Below are 22,772 nucleotides of genomic sequence, written 5' to 3' on the forward strand. Positions count from 1 at the left end.
ATGCCCCGATTCGCCTCTGTTTGCAATTAATGCTGGAATGCTATGCAAGACTTTAGAAAGCTGCTGATTTCTGATTTGCTGCAACAGAGAGCAACAAAGGGGCATGGCAAAGTATTTTCACATATGTATGCGTGACTACTCTTCAAGGAGTGTAGTCCTCGATCCTCGTGCCACCAATCACACATATCGATGCATGATGGCCGAGGAGTCGAATTGCACGACTCAATATGAAATGAATGCTCATGAAAACACAACAAGACCTAAACTCCATCATGGATAATCCGGAGTGTCGGCGACGGGAAATTGAGACACGTTCCGTCACTCGGAGTACGAAACGTACCTCGTTTCCCGTGTTCAGGCTAACTCCTATCCCAAACACAACGCAAATGAGATGGCATACATAATGCGACTAACATACAACCTAGCATACGCAATGCTATGAAATGGCATACACACTGCTCAATGTAACATGGCATACACAATGCTCCAACATGCAACCTAGCATACGCAATGCTATGAAACGAAACGGCATACACAATGCATAATGGACTTACACCAACATGAGTGAACCTCAGCCACACTCACATCAGTGGCCATTGGATGAAAATGAAATAATCGAAACGCGTACACACATGCACGCATACCGAGGACCGAACCTAAGGCATCAAATGCCACCCTACCAAAGCATGGCAAGGATGAAGCAAGGCAGTCAAACATGTAAATTTCAGCACTGAAACATGATGCTAAATGGTCCCAAAATATGGAAATATGGCACCCGATGCATTGAATAAGCCTCGAAACTCAATACTAGGCACATGCATTGAACCATAAGTATACAAAGCAAGCATTATTTGATCATGAAGTCAAAAGACAGAGCCAAGATAGTCCCAAAACATGCACATTTCTAGTTTAGAGCATGGCCAAAAGATGCTAACATGATAGACTAAAATAGCATGCAACGTTGGCTAGCAAGCATGATTTACATGGCATGTATATGAAGCAAATGAGAACTCACTAAACCAGCTAAAAACAATGAATAAAACATGCCAAAATATGCCCGAATAATCACTGAAATGCAGCCAATGCATGCAAAAATAAGGGGCTTCTTTGGAAGGCCATGCAAGGGGTTGTTAAGCACATACAAGATAGACATGAAGCATAGCAAAACCACCTCTGGAAATGGATTATGACAGCCCTAAAACTCACCAAGTAGGCCCTGAAATCAGTCAAGGAAGCATACGATGAAAGGCCCCCTCAAAAGGCCTTGAATGGAATTGTTCAACACATGCACTATAGACATAAAATATGACCAAAAGGGCCTTGGACAGAGCCAAGGAAGACCTTAAAACTCACAGAATGAGGCCTGAAACAAGACTTCGATGCATGCAAAATAGGGTCCCTTTGGAAGGCCCAAAAGACCCCCAAACAAGACAAGGAGAGAGGGGGTCACCCCCCTCTAATTTTGGCCCTCAAAAATGCATCAGGCCAAACCATGGCCAATGCAAGTGCTCTAATGCATAGCCTTAATCATGAAGAGATGAAGCATGCATAGGGAGAAGATGACCCCAAATAGAAAAGAGACCTTAACCAAACTTGAAGAGGAGATTAAAACAAGATCTTTTTTAGTTTATGACAAATCTCGAAAATGTTCACAAGTAAGGCTAAAATATGATGCAAAAAAAGCCCTAAAAGAGAGATAGAAGGTAAGGGGAAGTAGATGACCTCAAACAGCAAAGTGCCCTTAAACCAAGTTGAAGAGGAGCTCAAAATATGACACTTTTTAGTTTATGACAAAGTCCAGAAATACTTGCAAGTAAGGCTAATCAATGGAGCAAAAAAATGCAAGTTTAAGGGAGATAGGTGCTTACCCTTGAAGAGCAGCAAAGCTGGAGCTTCTAGACCAAGTTGGTGAACCTTCAACCCTTGAAAATCAGTCCCAAAGTGCTGGAATGGATGGAGGAGGTGTGGTGCTAAAGGTTGTGGTGCAAATGGTCCAAGAAAACTAGGGTTTGGAAGCTCAAGTGTAGATATATATATATATATATAGAGAGAGAGAGAGAGAGAGAGTTGAGAATTCTAGAGAGAGAGGAAATTTTTTTAGTGAGAGAAGCTCTCAAAATGTTCTAAGTCTCCTAAGTTCTCTCCCCCTTTCCTAAATATGCTCTAACCCTCTAATATGAAGAGAATAACTTCCTCAACAAGCTTGGGTCGAAAAATATCTGATATGGACAGCTGGAGATTGTGGAAGATAGCTGAAGGGAGAATATCTATCAATTTTGGGCTTTCTGGGCATAAGTGGTCGGCCTGCCACCTTTTATGGTCGGCCTGCTACTTTTCTAGTTTTTTAGGACAAAAAAAAGGTCTTCCGGAAAGAAAGGTGGCCGGCCAGTGATTGGGAAGTCCAAAAGTGGTTGTCCAGGTGTCCAAATTGAAGCCCCGGAAGTTAGCTTTCCAATGGAGCAAACCGTGCATTAAAATTCCATCTGTGCAAAAAGTTATACCTGTTTTGATGAAGCCGCGCGGATTCGGTCCAACCGGGTTGATGCCCTACTTCAACCAACCATATCTCCTCCGTCCGGACTTGGATTTAGGAGATTCTTGAGTGCAAAATGAAGCCCCAGAGGTAAGATTTCCAATGGCAGTGGCCTCATAGCTAAAATTCAAGTATGCAAATGAATAGGCCTAATTCAGCGAGGGCTGCTCGACTCTCTCCTACCCGGATTCATGCCGAACTTCTCCCAAACTAGTTTCTTCCCTCTTCTCTTCTTTTCTTCAACTCAAAATCCCTAAGTAAGGTGTTTTTGAAAGATTTTTCAAAGATTTCATCTCTCTTTCATTCATTTCCACTTTGTCCTTGCTCGGTTTACCGAAAAGCGTAACATTTAACGAAATGCGAGCGTCGGAACATCGTAGGAACTTTATTTTCAAAACATTTTGAAAGAGAGGGTTTCAAGTCTAAGATCTTTTGATCAAGATTGTTTTGGTTCAAAAAGGGTATGAAGTTGAGATTTGATTCTCTCCTTGCCGAAGAAACGGAACCTTTGCCCTGCACACCTTTCTCCATCAAGTAAACCATCAGTCGCGTCCAAGTCTTAAGGGCGGTCAAAAATAGGGTGTCTACAACAAGTCTTTACTTTATGTTTCCAAGCAAGCCACCCAAAAAATTGCACTTTGGGTGGAAGATAGTTCCCGATATTGACTTACTAATATATGCCAACTCCTCAGCCTCTATTGCTGTGTAATTGTACAATGATGATACAAAAGACTGACCAGATTTGGCTGCCAAACACACTGGTGTTGTCCACACCATCCAGATTAAGAGATGGAGCCAATCTCAGCACATCTCGGAGCCTAATAAGTTCCTCATCCTCCTAAACAAACAGCTGCCTTCTGAAACTAAACACCTAATTTTCTGAATTTTCTTTCTTTTCAACAAGGAGCCGTACAGATCCCCTTTGCTCAGTAGATAACCTGAATAATCTAGAAAATTCCTCTTTAAGACATACATCACCACACCATTTATTATGCCAAAACTTCACTCTAAGGCCATTGTCCACTGCAATCTTGAAATGATTAACATAAAATTGAACCAAGTTCGTTCTGTACTTTGCCACAACCAAGATATCCCTCTAGATTTTTGAGCTCCTATTGTCTTGATTCAGACTAGGAAAAGTAGCTTCTCAAAGCCTTGGTGTTTGGGTGGTGATTTTAATGAAATTAGAAATGTTGCTAAAAGAGTAGGGTGTTCAAGAAGGGATAGGAGAATGAAAGACTTCAATGAGTTTATAGATAGATGTAAGGTGACTGAAATTCAGATGCTTTGTAGAAAATACATCTGGTCCAATGTTTATGAGGGGATTAAATGGAGTAAAATTGATAGGTTCCTTCTTAGCCCTGAATGGATTGAAAGGTTTAAGCTCAAATTATAAGGATTATCAAGAACCATCTCAGATCATTATCCCCTAGTACTTATGGAAGATGTGAGGGATTAGGGACCAAAACTGTTTAAGTTCTTGAATGCGTGGTTATTGCATCCTAAGTTTGCTTCTCTAATGGAGAAGGTTTGGGGAGAGTCACACATTGTAGGGGATGCTGGCTTCACTCTACAAAAGAAATTATAAGCTCTAAAGATGGCTTTGAAACAGTGGAATAGAAAGGTGTATGGTACTGTGGAATCAAAACTAAAAACAATGGAGGATGAATTGCATATGCTTGATTTGAAAGTTGAAATCAGTCCATTAGTGGAGGCAGAACTGAAAAACAAAAGAGAGTTAAGAAGTGAGATGCGGAATCTTAGTCGTATGATTGAATGGACATGGCTTCAAAAATCAAGATTGGATTGGAATCTAAGAGGGGATATGAATACTAGATTCTTCCATATCACAGCAAGCTGCAGACTCAATAGAAATGCAATAAACTCCATTACAGTTGGGAAGGATGTAATTGAAGAACCTGACCAAGTAAAACATGAGGTGTGGACTTATTTCAAAAAGCATTTCTCAGAAGAGTGGAGGAGGAGGCTTGTGTTAATAAGGGATTTCAAGTCTGTAAGGAACAGTCAAAATTTTGTACAACTCGAAGCAAATTTTTTTGAAGAAAAGATATGGGCAGCAGTGAAGAATTGTAATGGTAATAAAGCACCGGGTTCGGATGGTTTTAATTTGTTGTGCTTTCAAAAGAATTAGAGGGTGGTCAAAGAAGAAGTGATCCATTTTATGAAAGAGTTTTATATTAGAGGAAGGCTGGAGTATGGGTTTAACTGCTCATTTATTACTCTCATTCCTAAGAAGGAAAATGCTTTGAGTCTAAATGAGTTTAGGCCAATAAGTTTGATAGGATCTATGCATAAGATCCTATCTAAGGTTCTTGCAACTAGACTAAAGTTAGTGCTTCATGGAGGTAATTAGTAAAACTCAATCTGCTTTTCTAGGAGGGAGAAACATATTGGATGGAGTGTTAATAGCTAATGAAATAGTAGATGGATGAAAAAAAGTTAAAAAGAAAGGGTTGTTGTTTAAGCTTGATTTTGAGAGGGCTTATGATTCCATTAATTGGGAATTTCTTGTTTCAATGCTTTCAAATTTTGGGTTTGGATCAAAGTGAATTTCATGGATGAAGGAATGTGTGTCATCAGCCAGAGTCTCAGTTTTAGTGAATGGAGCACCAACTAAAGAGTTCTCTCTTCAGAAAGGGCTTAGACAATGGGATCCTTTATCACCATTCTTATTTAACTTGGCAGCCGAAGGGCTGAGTGTTTTACTAAGGAGAGCAAGAGAACTGGAAATCATTAAAGGGGTGGAAATTGGTGTCAATAGAATAGTAGTCTCTCATTTGCAATTTGTTGATGATTGCCATTTGTTTTGTGAGGCTAATAGGCAGGAGATGCTAAATATCAAACGGATTCTTAGGTGGTTTGAAATCCTATCAGGTCTTAAGATTAATTATCATAAAAGTGTGGTGTGTGGGGTGAGTATTTCTGAAGTTTTAAGCCAGGAGTTTGCAACACTTTTGAACTGCACAACTCAGGGGCTCTCATTGAAATATCTTGGGCTGCCTTTGGGTGTGAGTCCAAGTAGAAAGAACATATGGAAACCAGTTGTGGATAAAATAAAGGCCAGGCTTTCTGGATGGAAAATGAGATTTTTGTCATTTGCTAGTAGGTTGACGTTGATCAAGGTAGTATTATCTAATCTACCAGTGTATTACCTATCATTGTTTAAGATGCCTAAAGGAATTGCTAAGGAAATAGATAGCATTTAGGCTGCATTCTTATGGGGAGGCACAAACTTGAAGAGGAAAATGCATATGGTGAGATGGAATGAGGTAACTTTGAGCAAAAGTCAGGGAGGATTGGGTATTCGGAGAGTTAGGGATGTTAATGTATGCCTTTTGCTTAAGTGGTGGTGGAGGTTTGCAAATGAAGGGGAATCTTTATGGAAAAAGGTAATATGCAACAAGCACAATCTGGAAGGGGGAGACTGGTTTCCTACATGTGAAATCATGACAATTAACTCTCTATATTTTTTGTTAAATTTCACTTTGGTCCCTATGTATGAAATTGTAACAGTCAACCCCCTGCACTTTTAGTCAAATTCTACTTTGGTCCCTACAAATGCTTTTCTTTTGATACTCAATTGTTTAAATCTCACAAAATCCAGTCACATGATAAAAATGTGACTACGAAATGAGGATAAGAGAGAATAATTATCTATATTTTTCACCAATATACATTTTGTCCTACGTGATAAGTTCATGAGAGTTATATAATATAATATATATATATATATGTATACTGAAAATTGGGATGAAAATGTAAGAAAATAAAACTTTTGAAATAAAAAATGACAGCAAAGAAATCGAAAAGAAAAAGAGTAATATACAGAGGACTGTATTACTGTAGAAAATAGAGTTTTGTGATCCCAATTCATACAAAATCCTAATTTATCTTCTTAATCGTGCATAGTCTACACTTTATTTTACCTAATACAGTCATAATTTGATACAATTTTGGGACAAAGTGTGTATTGGTAAAAAATGGAGATGATTTTCTTCTCTTTCCCTCATTTCATAGTCATATTCTTGTCATATGATTGGATTCTATTACAGATTTAAACAATGGAGTAACAGAATGAGGACATTAACACTTGTGTAGGAACCATAGCATGGAGCTGATCAAAAGTATAAAGGATTGACTGTCATAATTTCATGTGTAGGGACCAAAGTAGAATTTGACTATAAGTACAGAGGGTTATCTGTCATGATTTTATGTGTAGGGGTCAAAGTGAGATTTGATACAAAATACAAGGGTGCAAAGTATAATTTACCCAATTTTCAATTACTAGTAAATGCTTATTGGAGAATCTTTTTATTATTAGGGTAAATTATACTCAATTCCCTTGAAGTTTCTGGCAATTACATTGGCCTCCCCTCTTTTTTTTTTGAAATTACATTGACTTCCATTGAGATTTATTTTTAATTTGCAGATTCTCTATTTCCGTTTGTTAACCGTTAGTTTGATTAACATTTTTTTGGGAGGGCGCAAACGTTAGTGATTGATTGTTAGATTAGCACATCGAGAGATTTTAGTTTGATTTGTGTAACATTTGAAGTAATTATTTGTAAATTAAAAATAAAAGAATCAATTAATCATTTTTTAGGTAAACATATTACATTATTGAAATCCAATAAGAAATACAAGAACTTGTATGCACGTAATGTAATAAATTATATATATTTATAATCAAACTATGTAAGTATTTAGAAATATTATTTGATACTATTCAAATAAATACATGTGGTGTCTCCAATTTGATTTTTATTAATTTAGATAGTGAGACTCATCAATTTTATCTTTCTTTCTTTCTTTCTTTCTTTCTTTTTTTTAAGACAATTGAACTATATGATATCAAGTATTGATTAAAAACTATCAAATAACTTCTCTTATATTTATGTAATTAATTTTTTAAATTTATTTCGTCATTACTTTTTTTTGTCTTAACATATTGTTTTAGAATACACACTATTTTATGTGAACCATATACAAGTTATAATATTTGTGGTGATAATTATCAGAAATATCATTACTAATTCATTTTTCAGTTAACTAAAAAAATGAATCATAAGCATAAACTCAGTTGTGCAACTGGAATGCAGAGGTATGGTATTTCCAATAGGAGTCTGCGAAGAACATGTGGTAACGGTCAGAGCTTTGAAATTTACCTGTAGATGTCATAAGCATCAAGTTGTAGATGAGTTTGGTAGTTCAAATGTGCTGGGAGAACAAGATAAGGATAGAAATTGCAGAACGGAAGTAGATGATGTTGCTGACATGGAGGAGGAGTTAGCCGCTGACCTGGAGGTTGGCTTTGGGGTGGACCAAGAAACCAGACCAAGTAGTCGTAGTGTGAGGAAGGAGGTGGAAAATGTGGCATGCTGGAGGAGTGTAGTTGAAGCTCAAAATCTTCGAAGTGATAGGGGAAAGAAATGAGTGATGAGTCGTGCAAAGAAATGATGGAAGTGCGAAGCCAGAGGATCAGCTCTGAGGAGGAGACGGTTGTCAGTGAGAGTTTGGAGAACCAAGTGGGCACGCCAGGTTTTGTTAGAAGTCTTGGAGGGTCTAGCCTTGAAAGGTCTGGTGTGAATATAGAAGTAGTTTTGGGCCATAATAATTTATTAAAGCAAGTGGGTGGCCTGTGTCAAGCAGAAATTGGGCTGGGGCCAATAGAAACTGGGCTGGGGCAGCCGAAATCATCTGAAAGAATTAACGCTGCTGAAGTAGGGCATTGTGGGAGACTGTCAAGCCCCTCTGAAGCCCAAGAGAATGAGCCAAGTAACAAGCATTCAAGATGTAGGAAGGAGAAGAAAAAGGTAAAGGAGAGGAGTAACAGTAGGAGAAAATCTAATCAGAACATTTTAAGGAGAAGACCCTTCGAGATGATGAGGCAGTATGGGAGCAGAGGTGCTTCAACTAGTAGAGCCATGCGTAAGGCAGCAGCTTGGCGTGCAGCAGTGGCGGCAACGTCTCTATCTGCTTCAATAGAGGGTAGAGTCGACAAAGGGAGGTTTATACTGAATGAAGCCGAAGCAACCGTAAAAATGGGAGAAATTCTCGGGATGCAGTTTAATGGCAAGAGAGCTGAAGTGGTGAAGGAAAGAGTGGATCTTGAATTGAAGGATATGGAGCGTATTGAAGGGGGGAAGAAAGCTGGGCTATAAAGTACACTAGCAGGGGGCCAGATAGGTGTAAACATGCTTAATTATGAAGTTGCTTTCATGGAATGTTAGTGGGTTGGGAAGGATGGAGAAGAGAAGCAAAGTGAAGAAGCTCTTAAAGGAGAAGAGTGTAGACATGGTACTGTTCCAAGAGACAAAAAAGTCAGAGTTTTCAGAGGAAGATGTCAGATCTGTATGGGTTAGAGCCAAAATGGAGTTTATGGTGGTGGATGCTGAAGGCTCGGCAGAAGGGTTATTGTGTATATGGGACCCAGATGTATTCCAAGTGAAGGAATGCTGCAGCAATAGAAGGTTCATCCTATTATCAGGTACTTTATTCCATCAGTTCAATTGTGTTATTATAAACATTTATGCACCGAATGATGTGGGCTCAAGAGGGAAGCTGTGGAATTGTTTATTGAAATTGAAGGAGGAGTTTCCTGATCCTTGGTGTTTAGGAGGAGATTTCAATGAGATTAGACAGATTGGGGAAAGGAGAGGGTGCTCAAGGAGGGATAAAGGCATGAATGAATTTAATGAGTTCATTGATAAGTGTGAGGTTTCTGAATTACCTTTACTTGGAAGGAGATTTACTTGGTGTAATTCATTTGTTGGGAAGAAGTGGAGCAAAATAGATAGAGTGTTAGTAGATCCAAAATGGCTTGAGGTGTTCAAGTTAAAGTTATGGGGTTTGCCTCGTTTGGTCTCGGATCATTGCCCTTTCCTTATGATGGAGGATGCGAGGGACTGGGGCCCAAAGCCTTTTAGGGTTCTAAGTGCTTGGTTCTTGCATAAAAACCTTAGAAGATTCTGGGAGTCTAAATGGGAAGAGGGCACTGTTGTGGGTTGGGCTGGTTTTATTCTGGCACAGAAGCTTAAGTTCTTGAAAAATGGTCTTAAAAGTTGGAATGTGGAGGTGTTTGGTAATGTTACACTACAAGAATTAACACATTTGCCGACCAACAAATTGGTCGCTAAAAGTCCATTTTTGGTCGGCAAAACATATTCCCGACCAATTTTTTTGGTCGCCAATTTGGTCGCCAATTGAGGGTCGCGGAAAGTAATTAGCGACTAAAAAAATTTTTAGTCGGCAAAATGTTCTATTTGGCGACTAAATTGTTGGTCGCTAAACATATAATTATCGCGACTAACCTATTTAGTCGCGAAAAGACTTTGGTCGGCAAAAATTACATTCAACGACCATACATGTTAGTCGCTAATTTGGTCGGCAAAAATTACTTTCAACGACCAACAAAATTAGTCGGCAAAAATTACATTCCACGACCAAAACTTCTTCATCGCTAAATAATAGTTTCTACAACCAAAAAATTTGGTCGCCATTTGTTACTTTTCACCACCAAAACTTTTGGTCAGCAAAAGTGAGATTCCACGACCAAGTGTTGTTTTGGTCGGCAATAGATGTATTTTTTGCGACCAAAACTCTTGGTCGGCAATTGTCATTTTTTGCAAAAAAAAAATTATTTATTTGTCGCGACTAATAAATTGGTCACCAAAAGCAAGAAAACAATACACCTGTAATTCCTAATAATTCATTCAATCCATAATAAACCTATAATTTTAAAACATCATTCAAACCAACTGAATCATTAACATTCGACACAATACATAATTCATTAACATTCGACACAATACAACTATTCTAAGTTTTCATTCACAAGTCACATCTATCTAGCATAACAATTTGAAACATAACTATTTGTTATCCATGCGCAGCTATCAACAAATAAAACTACTAATATTTGTTATCCATACACATCCATCCAAAAATATTTAATCCTTCCAAAAATCCTTATACTGCCAAGTAGTCTTGTACAATTTAGCTTCGTGCACGAGATCATCCATCATCCATCTATACCAAAGAAAATGAGAAATAATGTTAGGTTTGTTTTTAATGAAAATATTTGAAATGGGTAATTAAATTATCAATTTCAGAGAATCGTAAGTTCAAATCAAAATGTCTAACTCATTTGCAGGTAATTAAATTATCAATTTCAGAGTATAAGCTGCTAATTACAAATTTGAAATGGGTATTAACAAATTGGACAATGAGACTCATGTTTACACAGAGAAAAGTGCAAGGTTCATATATGGTCATGGCAAACACAATCAAGCTTGACAAGCACAGACAGACATAGAAGACTACTACAGTGTTGAAAACAATTTTCCTCTTATTTATGGTTTTCTCTGTTTTTTCGTTTCTTTTCTTTTCTTTTTCTTTGTTTATGGTTTATTTGTTTCTCCTTATGTAGTTACTTCAAAGGAATGATCCTGAAAAGTTTGTGAACCTCGGAATCGACCCTCCTAAGGTTGTTCTATGCTATGGTCCACCTGGTACCGGTAAGACTTTTAGCTAGAGCTATGGCTAATAGAACTGATGCGTGTTTCATCCGTGTTATTGGAAGTGAACTTGTTAAGAAATATGTTGGGGAGGGTGCCCGTCTAGTTCGTGAACTATTTCAGATGGCACATTCCAAAAAATCTTGTATCGTGTTTTTTGATGAACTAGATGCCATAGGAAGTGCACGTTTTGATGATGGTGTGGGTGGAGACAATGAGGTTCAGCGCACTATGCTTGAAATTGTGAATCAGCTTGATGGATTTGTTGCTCGAGGGAACATCAAAGTTCTAATGGCATCAAATCAACCAGACACTCTAAACCCTTCTATTACTAGTGGATCCGTGGTTGGTGCTATTTGATTATATAGTCCATCAAATGTATCATCATGACAGTTTGAGATTTGCAATAGCTTTGTTGTGCTAAAAAAATAAAAAATAAATTGTCTAACTTTTTATGTGCCACCACCAAGGTTGAACACAAGGATGTTCTTCTCACCACCTTTACTGTCGAATCCATAGGCAATAGCTGCAGTAGATGGTTCATTTAAAATTCTAGCAACATTCAGCCCAACAATAATACCAGCATCCTTGGTAGCTTGCCTTTGGGCATCATTAAAGTAGGCTACAGGTTGCAAAAAAAAAGTAAAAGGGAGTACCACAGCATCCTTGGAAGAGTGGAGAATAATAGTAGTAATTTAGAAGAGTTCTACTCACCAACAACTGCGACAACAGCATCCTTAATTGAATTTCTTCCCAAGGAATGCCTTACAGTCTCCTTTATCTTAATTAGAATCATAGCACTGACCTTCTTAGGGCTAAATACCTTGGGCTTTGCATCCTTAATCTTAACTTCGATACAAGGCTTTCCATCTTTATTCACAATTTTGTGTGGAACAAGCTTCATATCCCTTTGGACTGTTATTTTGTAATTTTAAAATTGTATTTGATTTATTTATTTTATTTTATTTGATATTTGCATTTTTTTAGGAATAAATTTATAACGTTATATTAGTTTCCTAGTTTTTTGGATTATCCTACAATATCTCCTAAGTATCTAAATTATGGTTATTTAAAGACAAATTAATGTGTACTAATTGGGCCTTTTTTTTTTGTTTTCTTAATTGTGTATATAATAAGACTTCAAGTAATCATCTAAACAAGTCAAAATTCCAGTAGCATTCAAATGGTAGAGAGTCCATCTAGCAAAACATTATATCATTAAATCGAGCTTCTAGCACATAAAATTTATTAGGGGGGAAAAATTCAAAAGGGGCATCTAGACAGATAGGTTGATCAAATAGAGCAATAGTTATCAGCTTCAAACTAACGACTAAAGATGACCATTTTCAAATGTAATGATATCATAGTTTAGAAAATGACCAGTGTTAGGCTGCTTGTGTAAGTTTTTAATTGTGTTTTAAAAATGACCATTTAAAAATACAGAGATGATTTGCAATAATATCATAAATATTCATCAAGCTCCCCGCAATAAGCACACATCGAATGAAACACAATGCAAGAATCAATGGAATAATTTGCGCTACCTTTGAGAGAGAATATAGTTCCAAACACTCCTTGGAATTCTGAACCATGAAACAGCTAAGGCACTCTTCAAGTATAATGTGATGTGCGTCATTTCTGAAATCATGTGCGCATGTCCTCAGCAGAAATTGAAAGTTACAAAGCTGGACATTATGATCTGCAGGATGGTAGAGTGATTCCTCCACAAGAAGCAGCAATTATTATGTACAGAAGCACAACAATCAAGCATGTCGACAAGGCCCTGTCGTAAGACAAAACACAAGTTTATGTGCAAGAAATAAGAAAAACCCAAAGACATGTCAGAGCAGGGTGCCTTCTCCCATGCCCATCATAGTGCCTTCTCTACTTTCACAATGATTGACCTCTTTGTTTTCCTTTTTTATTTTCGTTGGGCTTAAGATGATTATCCACTTCATTACATATTTTGTTTAATTCTGGTATGAGTATTAGACCAGGGTGTGTGTCTAAGTGTTGAACCTCCCAAAAACCTATTGTATGTTAGGATAAAAGAATATATATGCACATATTCAAAACTTTGGTATGAGTATGTGGACACATCTTGAACATTTAAATACATTGTATAGTCAATAGCGTGTAATATTATGGCATAATATGTTGTCATTACGTAGGAATTTACTTGAAATTAAATGGAAGGATTTCTATCTCTAATCAATGCAACAAGCTAAAAAATTTTCTTTACTATCAAAGGTGGTGTTTTTCTTCATCAAACATTATAAAAATATTAAAGAACCCAAATGTCTAATTTGGCCATGTAACACTGTTTAGGGAAAAAAAAAAGGTCTAACTCAATAGCAAGGGACCAGTACTTACAAGAGCTTGGCATTTTTCATCCAAAGAGCAAGGCTGAGGCGCCTAGACTGTTTCTTAAAATGAAAAGCACTGTCTTGCATTGTTGCTGTTTTGTCAACAAGAAGCTCAATCCGGTCACCCCTTTCTAGTTTGCTATATGTCAACAAGAAACTGTTCTAAAGTTATGCGCGATTTAACTAAGAAACTTGAACAGTTACATACAGAACAAAAAAGGCTAAACTTTCATAGCTAAATGCCTATTCATCCATTATCAAAAGGGAAGAAAGTATTGCTTTCTGCATGAATTCTTGAAAAAGCAGCAAAACTAGCCAAACGGAGAGCTTGTGAGATCAACCAGCTACCATCTAGTGAGATTCTGTAATGATATTAACAGTTACAAAAGACTGCTCTTGGGCCCATTTGACAGCAGCAATGGCTTGAATGCAAAAGAGGGTTGAATGCAAGGTTCAACTGAAAGTTGGCGAGCAGAGGGAATATGAGCAGGGGCAGAGACAGTGTGTGCTTGTGAAAGGAAGAGTAAAGGATTTTCGCTTGAAGCGTAACTTGCAGGGGACAAAGCTTTTTCAAATCAAATACAATTTTAATCCTACCATCCAAAATGGTCCATAAAATGCAAGAAATTTGGAGTAGAATATCCAATTGTTTAGGCTTGCAATTGAAGGCAAAATTAAACAAAAACCCAACCAATAGAACAAAGAAGATGTCTGGATTGTGTAAGTTAATAGACCAAGTTGAGAACCAAGCCAAATTGATCTAACAAAATCGTGAAGCAGAAAAATGTGTATCGATGTTTCAATTCGCCTATGGCAAAAAGGACAAAAGATATCTCCCTTTAGAACAATTTGGGTATATCAGAAAATGAGTGACACTAGCTGAGTTGTGTGCATCATATAGTAGTATGGAAAGTGTGTGTGTGTGTGTGTGTATATATATATATATATATAGAGAGAGAGAGAGAGAGAGCATACTTCTTCATAAGTCTCTCATTTTGCTCTCAACCGAACAAGAAAGGCACTGATCAACGCCTCATTAGCTTCATGCAAAAGAAAATCCAAAGACGCCTCGGCCTCTGATTCCGACAAGTTAACTCGATTAATCAAAGACTCAATCAACTACAGAGGAAACCTACATAGATAGAAATCAGAATTGCACAAAAAAACAAAAACCCAAAAATCAAAACCATTTTTTAACAAAGAAAAACAGAGATTGAGCTGATTGGAACCTCGTTGAATGATGAAATCGTTGGTGAAGTAACAGAGGACAACCCAGACACCAACGCTGCACATTTTCTGGTCCCAGCAATTGGTAAAGAAGCTTTGAAGAAGCAGCTTCGGAGCTCATAACTCGAACCAAAATTCGCCACTCGTCGCTCGCCTCCGTGAGAGAGAGAGACGTGCTGTTTCGAAACAGGGCTCTGTAAACCTGAAAGGAAATGAAAAAAGGGGGGGAAAGACGGAAAAAATGGGGGAAATAAGTTTGGGCGGGCGGGTCAGTGAAAAAAAGGGGGAAAATTTGTTTCATTTTTTTTTAATGAATTTTTTTTTTATTTGGTAGAAGTAGGCTAATATTTCAATGAAAAATAATTTTCGTTAAAATAAAATTAATTTTTTATGGTCAATTAAAAATATTTTTTTGTGGTCCATTTTTTTTTTATACTAAAAATCAAGAACTAATTTTTTTGGCAGAGGAGAGGGAGCGACAGTAGTGGTGAAGGTGGTGGATATGAGGTGCTGGTGATGGTGCTGGTGGTGGTGGTAGTGATGGCGAAGGAGATTAGTGGTAAAGTTGTGGTAGTGGTAAAGGAGATAGAGTGGTAGTGGTAAAAGAGAGGTAATAGTAGTAGTAGAGAGTGAGAGAGAGATAGAGAGACAAAGAGAGAAAGAGATAGAGAGTGAGAGACAGAAAAAGAGACAAAGAGAGAGGGGAGATGAATGAGAGAGACAGAGAGAGAGAGAGAGAGAAGAGAGATGAGCGAGAGAGACATAGAGAGAAGAGAGATGAACGAAAGAGACACAGAGAGATAGAGAGAAGAGAGATGAGCGAGAGAGACATAGAAAGAAGAGAGATGAACGAGAGAGACAGAGAGAGAGATAAAGAGAAGTGAGATGAGCGAGAGAGACAGAGAGAGAAAGAGAGATGAGAGAGAGCGAGAAGAGAGAGATGAGCAAGAGAGATAGAGAGAAGAGAGATGAACGAAACAGACAGAGAGAGAAAATATATGAGAAAAGACATAGATAAGTGAGAGACACATGGAGGGAGAGACAGACAGACAGACAAAGAAGAGTGATGGGTAAGAGAGAGAAATAGAAGAAAGAGAGGAAGATGACAAAATGGGTGAAGAGAAAAAGAGAGTGATGGAATGAGAGAAACAGACGTGCGAGAATCGATGGCAGAGAGAGAGAGAGACGTGTTTAAGTGTGTTTGAAATCCCTCTAGAGTTCCTCACCAAATTAATTTAAAAATCCCTTCAAAATGATAATAAATAAAAAGTAAAATTATAATAATAAATAATAGAGAGAGAAAGAGAGAGAGAAGAGTGATAAGTGCGAGAGTGAGAGAAAGAAAAAAAAAAGAGAGAGCAAGAGAGAGAGAGAGATAGAAAAAGAGAGAAAGAGACAGAGAGAGATGAGAGATGAATGAGAGAAATAGAGAGATGAACGAGAGAGACAGAGAGAAGAGATATGAGCGAGAGAGACAGAGAGAGAGAGATAGAGAGAAAAGAGATGAACGAGAGAGACAAAGAGAGAAGAGAGATGAGACAGAAATGCGAGAGAGCTCAAGAATAAAGATGAACAAGATAGATAGAGAGAAGAGAGATGAACGAAAGAGACAAAGAGAGAAGAGAGATAGAGAGAGAGACAGAGAGAGAGAGAGAAAGAAAGAGACAGAGACAAAGACAGAGGCAGAGACAGTGTAGGAAAGAGAAAGAGACAGAGAGAAACAAGAGATAAACAAAGAGAGAGAAAGAGAGTGAAAAGAGATGATCGAGAGAAATACATAGAAAAAGAAAGAGGTAAAGAGAGAAGAAAGATGAGTAGGAAAGACAGAGAGTGAGATAGAGAGAAGATAGATGAATGAGAGAGATAGAGAAAGAAAAAAGATAAGAGAGATAGAGCGAAGAGAGATGAGCGAAAGACAAAGAGAAAAAGAGACAAAGACAGACAGATAGAGAAGAGTGATGAGTGAGAGAGAGAAAAAGAAGAGAGACAAAGAGAGAGAGAGAGAGAGAGACAAAGAGAGAAAGAGATAGAGAGTGAGAGTTAAAAAAAGAGACAGAGAGAGAAGAGAGATGAACGAGATAGACAGAAAGAGAGATAGAGATAAGAGAGATGAGCGAGAGAGACATATAGAGAAGAGAGATGAACGAGAGAGACAGAGAGAGAGAGATAGAAATAAGAGAGAGATGAACAATAGAGACAGAGAGAAAAGAGAGATGAGAGAGAGCGGGAGAAGAAAGATGAGCAAGAGAGATAGAGACAACAGAGATGAACGAAAGAGACAGAGAAAGATAGAGAAATGAGAGAAGAGATAAATGAGTGAGAGACACAGAGAGAGAGACAGACAGATAGATAGACAGATAGACAAACAGACAGAGAGAGAAAAGTGATGAGTAAGAGAGAGAAAGAGAATAGAGAGGAAGATAAAAAAATAGGTGAAAAGAGATAGACAAAGAGAAAGAGAGAGAAAAAGAGCGAAAAAGATAAACGAGAGAGATACAGGGAGAGATGAGCGAGAGAGATAAAGAGAAGAGAGACAAAGAGAAACGAGAGATGAGAGAGATAGAGAAAAGAGAGATGAGCGAGTGACACAGAGAGAGAGAGATAGAGAAGAGTGATGAGTGAGAGAGAGAGAAAGAGAAGAGAGACAGACAGACAGAGAAGAGTGATGAGTGGGAGAGAGAAAGAGAAGAGAGACAGAGATAGAGACACAGAGAGAAAAAGAGAGACAGATAGATAGAAAGAGAGAGAAAGAGTGATGAGTGAAAGTAAATTTTTATTTTTCTTTCAGCGACGAAAATATTTTAGTTGCCAAAACTATATATACCGCGACCAAAATCATTTTTAGTCGCTGAAATTAAAGTTTTGCCGACCAAACTTTTGGTCGCGAAAGATAAAAAATAATTTTTTATTTTTCTTTTAGCGACGAAAATATTTTAGTTGCCAAAACTATATATATCGCGACCAAAATAATTTTTAGTCGCTGAAATTAAGGTTTTGCCGACTAAACTTTTGGTCGCGAAAGATAAAAAATAATATTTTATTTTTCTTTCAGCAACTAAAATATTTTAGTTGCCAAAACTATATATATCGCGACCAAAATAATTTTTAGTCATTGAAATTAAAGTTTTGCCGGCCAAACTTTTGGTCGCGAAAGATAAAAAATAATTTTTTATTTTTCTTTCAGCGACTAAAATATTTTAGTTGCCAAAACTATATATATCGCGACCAAAATAATTTTTCGTCGCTGAAATTAAGGTTTTGCCGACCAAACTTTTGGTCGCGAAAGATAAAAAATAATTTTTTATTTTTCTTTCAGCGACTACAATATTTAAGTTGCCAAAACTATATGTACCGCAACCAAACTAATTTTTAGTCGCTGAAATTAAGGTTTTGCCGACCAAACTTTTGGTCGTAAAAGATAAAAAATAATTTTTTATTTTTCTTTCAGCGACTAAAATATTTTAGTTGCCAAAACTATATATACCGCGACCAAAATAATTTTTAGTCGCTGAAATTAAAGTTTTGCCAACCAAACTTTTGGTCGCGAAAGATAAAAAATAATTTTTTATTTTTCTTTTAGCGACGAAAATATTTTAGTTGCCAAAACTATATATACCGCGACCAAAATAATTTTTAGTCGCTGAAATTAAGGTTTTGCCGACCAAACTTTTGGTCGCGAAAGATAAAAAATAATTTTTTATTTTTCTTTCAGCGACTAAAATATTTTAGTTGCCAAAACTATATATACCGCGACCAAAATAATTTTTAGTCATTGGAATTAAAGTTTTGCCGACCAAACTTTTGGTTGCGAAAGATAAAAAATAATTTTTTATTTTTCTTTCAGCGACGAAAATATTTTAGTTGCCAAAACTATATATACGGCGACCAAAATATTATTTAGTCGCTGAAATTAAAGTTTTGCCGACCAAACTTTTGGTCGCGAAAGATAAAAAATAAATTTTTATTTTTCTTTCAGCAACTAAATTATTTTAGTTGCCAAAACTATATATACAGCAACAAAAATATTTTTTTAGTCGCCAATTGTGAGATTTTTAGCGACTAATTTTTTTTTAGTCGCCAAAAATTAATATACCCCGACTAAAAAAATTTAGTAGCTAAATATTGTACTTTTACCGACTAACATAATTTTTGGTCGCCAATTCCACAACTTTTGGCAACCAAAATATTTTTAGTCGGCAAAAGTGGTCGCCAATTGTGTATTTTCTTGTAGTGTTATAAATAAATTGAAGTTAGTAGAGGGTGAGCTTCATAGCTTTGATCTGCTGGCTGAGGTTAGAGACCTTGATGGAGAGGAAAAAATGAGGAGAAGTAAAGCTAGAGCTGAAATGTGGAGGTTGAGTAGGATCGTGGAGTGGCTATGGTTGCAAAAGTCTAGGCTTAATTGGGCCATGAAAGGGGATAAAAATACAAGATTTTTTCATGTCATTACAAAGTGTAGAACAATAAGAAATGAGATAAACTCTATTTCAGAAGGGGAGGTGGTGTTTGATGATCCAAGTCAAGTGAAGAGTAAAGTGCTGGAATTTTTTAAGTTACAGTATGCAGAACTATGGCCTTCAAGACCTATGTTGGGGGGTCAGTTTCCATCAGTTGAAGGCAGGGTGTGTTTTGGATTGCTAGAAGCAGAATTTATAGAATCAGAAATTAAATCTACAGTGATGGATTGTGATAGGAATAAAGCACCAGGTCTGGATGGGTTTAATTTGCTGTGTTATCAGAAGTTTTGGAAAGTGATGAAGGGCGATGTCATTAATTTTGTGAAAGAATTTCATACTAATGGCAAATTGGTTAAAGGTATAAATAGCTCTTTCATAACCCTCATTCCGAAGAGAGATAATCCACTAGGGCTTTCTGATTACAGACCAATAAGTTTGGTAGGCTCAGTGTACAAGATCATAGCAAAACTGTTGGCAAACAGATTGAAATCCATAATGCCACATATTATTAGTGAGCCACATATTATTAGTGAGCCTCAGTCTGCATTTTAAACGGAAGGAATATTCTAGATGGAGTACTTGTTGCTAATGAGGTTGTCGAGGGTTGGAAGAAGGCCAAGAAGAAGGATGTGCTCATTAAGTTGGATTTTGAGAAAGTATATGACTCTATTAATTGGGGTTTTCTGTTTGATATGTTCTCCAAGTTTGGGTTTGGAGCTAAATGGATTAATTGGATGAAAGAGTGCGTTACAACTGCAAGGGTCTTAGTACTCGTCAATGGTTCTCCTACCGAAGAGTTTAGCCCTCAAAGGGGGCTAAGGCAAGGTGACCCCCTATCCCTTTTTCTGTTCAATTTAGTAGCTGAAGGCCTACACATGTTGTTGAGTAAAGCTTGTGAGTTAAACCTAATCAAAGGGGTAAAAGTAGGTTGTCAGGGGGTGATGTTAACTCATTTACAGTTTGCGGATGATTCACTTTTATTCAGTGAAGCAGAGGTGGAGAAGGTGAGGAAATTGAAAAGGGTGTTAAGGTGCTTTGAAATCATGTCTGGTTTGAAGATAAATTTTCACAAGAGCGTGGTATGTGGTGTGGGTGTTTCTGCGGAGATGATAAATGATATGGCTGCAATCCTAAATTGTAAAGTTAAATCGTTGCCACTTACTTATCTAGGGATGCCACTAGGAGCTAATCCAAGGAGATTAGCTACTTGGAAACCAGTAGTGGATAAAGTGAAAAGTAAACTACCTGGGTGGAAGAGGAAGATGCTATCTTTTGCGGGAAGGTTAATACTGGTTAAATCAGTAACTTCAGCTTTGCTTGTGTTTTATTTATCATTGTTTAAAATGCCTGAAGGGGTTGCTAAAGAATTGGAGAAGCTTCAAGCTAATTTCTTATGGGGTGGTTCTGATTCGAAAAGGAAAATTCATATGATAAAATGGGAGAAAATGTCAAAAAGAGTAGATCAAAGTGGTTTGGGCATTAGAAACTTGAGGGATGTAAATAAATGCTTGCTAGTCAAGTGGTGGTGGAGGTTTGGTAGTGAAAAGGATGCTTTGTGGAAAAGAATCATTTGTAGTAGATATAAGTTGAAGGTGACTAGTTGGTTTCCATTTTTAAATCCATCCAATGGGTACTCAGCGGTGTGGAATGGAATTATCTCGGTTGCTGAGCAGAGCAGTAGCTTAAAGGAGTTTTATTTGCATAATTTCAAATTGAAAGTAGGGGATGGGGTGCGGATTAGATTTTGGTCAGATGCTTGGTGTCAATCTATGTGTCTGAAAGATGAATTCCCAACTCTGTATAGGTTGTCTTTGGAAAAAAAAAAAAGAGTGCTTGAGAGTCTTGGTTGATAAAAAAAACCATAGCAGGGGCTTGGTCTTTTGATTTTAGAAGACAACTATATGAATGGGAGGAGATGGAATTGGTTAGGCTCATTAATCTCTTGGTGGCAGCCCCTGATCTACGTGTTGAGTGTGAAGATCATCCAATTTGGGCAGCTTCATCTCTTGGGGTTCTAAAAGTAGCAAATTTGTATAGTTTTGCTGTGAATAATGCTGGTGCCACCCTGAGAATTACTAAATTGTTGTGGCTCAAACATGTCCCTCCTAAGGTACAATTGTTTGGGTGGTTTGCTTGGAAAGAGAGAATTAAGACCAGGGAGTTTTTACAAAAACTAGGAGTGATCTGTGAAAATGACTCCACAGTTTGTGTGTTTTGTAACAGCGAAAGTGAATCATTGAACCATGTCTTAATCTGGTGCCCATTTGTGTGGAACATATGGACTGAAATGCTAAAGTGGTGGGATGTCCAATCTGCTTTGCCATGCTCTGTGGAGAGTCTCCTCCTGTGGTGGGCTGGGGGAAAGTTAAAGAAGAAAGAAAGGTTGATTTGGGGGGGCAATTCCATTGGCAGTGATGTGGTCAGTCTGGAGATGTAGGAATGAGTGTGTCTTCAGAGCAACTCCCCCAAATTTAGAGGATCTCTGTGAATTAATTAAAAACAGGATTGCTTTCTGGGTAAATCCATATCTAAGAGATTTTCAGTTCTCTGTACAAGATTTTGGAACCAATCTGAGGCAAATTAGGAGGTGTTTGGGAGGGGTAGGTGCAATGGGCTGAACTGCTGTAGTGTGCTGTAGTGTGCCTTTGCTGGTGTGTTTTTGTTGTGTTGTCATCTATGCTGAGGAACAGATGTGTGTTGCAGTGTGGAAACTCTGAAGGGTAGTAGTGTGTAGATTTGCATCTGTGTGGTGTAGCTATGCTGTTGTTCTAAAGGGTGGAAATTCTGAACTAAGGCCAGAGGTGTAGTTTGTGTAATTTCTGGGTTTAGGTGTCCTCACCCAGCTTTGCATCTGTGCAAAATTGAAGTATATATGTTGTGCAATCTGCTTGTTATGAAGACTGATCTGCAATCTGAAGTATATCTGATGTATAGCTTTGGTGACTGCTCTGATCTACTCTGCTCCCTTTTCTGCAGTTTGGGGTGTTGTTTGGCTGTGTTGTAGTCAGTTGGTTGTAGGAGAGATTGAGTGCTACTCCATTACTCTATCTGTTGTAGTACAGGGTTTCAATCTATTTCCTTCCTAGCATAGAATCAGTAGTGGTTCAATTTTGGGTGTCTAGATCTAATTCCTTGCTGTCCAGATTTATCAGTTCAATGGATTGGTCTCAATCTGTGTGCTGCATTTTGCTCTGAATCTGGGTGGAGATTGATCTAGTTTCTCTACAGTGGTTTTGTTCCTTAAGCCCCATTTGTTGGTCAGATTTATCAGTTGTGTGATTTGGTGTTTCAAGCCCGGATGGTGGTTCTATTTCTGAACAGGATTGCTCCCCTTTTCTGAACAGTATTGTTTCAAGCCCAGTTGTTGTAGGAGTTTTGCTCAATTTTTGGTGTTTGTGTTCAGTACAATTTGTTGATATGCAGTCTGTTTGCTTCATTTCTGTTCCTTTTTGTGTTGTTGTTGGTTTCTCACCAACTGGAGCTTGGAGCTTCAGTTAGCTCCAAGCTCCTCTTTATTGATGTCCTATATCCTTTTTGTATACTTTCATCAATAAAGATTTTCTTTGCCGATCAAAAAAAAAAAAAAACGAATCATAAGCAAACACCACGTAAGATATAACTAAAATAATAATTGCATATTTAATGGTTATCA

General features: G+C 37.5%; 2 protein-coding genes and 1 pseudogene across 2 annotated transcripts; all 3 read left to right on the forward strand.

Moving 5' to 3' along the window:
- The first annotated feature begins 8,758 nt into the window (after positions 1 to 8,758).
- Positions 8,759 to 11,087, forward strand: LOC114258447 (uncharacterized). Its single transcript, XM_082897081.1, has 2 exons — positions 8,759 to 9,628; positions 10,983 to 11,087. The coding sequence occupies exons 1-2, from the start codon at positions 8,759 to 8,761 to the stop codon at positions 11,085 to 11,087; spliced, it is 975 nt and encodes a 324-aa protein (XP_082753207.1).
- A 4-nt stretch (positions 11,088 to 11,091) lies between these two features.
- On the forward strand, positions 11,092 to 11,430 carry LOC145803746 (26S proteasome regulatory subunit 7 pseudogene; annotated as a pseudogene).
- Positions 11,431 to 21,035: 9,605 nt separating this feature from the next.
- Positions 21,036 to 21,557, forward strand: LOC114286979 (uncharacterized). The gene has a single exon (XM_028230201.2). It carries the CDS (start codon positions 21,036 to 21,038, stop codon positions 21,555 to 21,557), a length of 522 nt encoding a protein of 173 aa, XP_028086002.2.
- The last annotated feature ends 1,215 nt before the right edge of the window (positions 21,558 to 22,772 follow it).

The sequence above is a fragment of the Camellia sinensis genome, chromosome 12 (genome assembly GCF_055761805.1).
Source record: "Camellia sinensis isolate YWXY chromosome 12, ASM5576180v1, whole genome shotgun sequence".
Taxonomy (NCBI): Eukaryota; Viridiplantae; Streptophyta; class Magnoliopsida; order Ericales; family Theaceae; genus Camellia; species Camellia sinensis.

Bases quoted from the DNA above. Each gene is read 5' to 3' on its own strand.
- LOC114258447 (XM_082897081.1), top strand. From the start codon at position 8,759: ATGAAGTTGCTTTCATGGAATGTTAGTGGGTTGGGAAGGATGGAGAAG. The intron at 9,629-10,982 runs GTGTTTGGTAAT...CTCCTTATGTAG, and splicing joins TTAAAAGTTGGAATGTGGAG to TTACTTCAAAGGAATGATCC.
- LOC114286979 (XM_028230201.2), top strand. From the start codon at position 21,036: ATGGAATTGGTTAGGCTCATTAATCTCTTGGTGGCAGCCCCTGATCTA.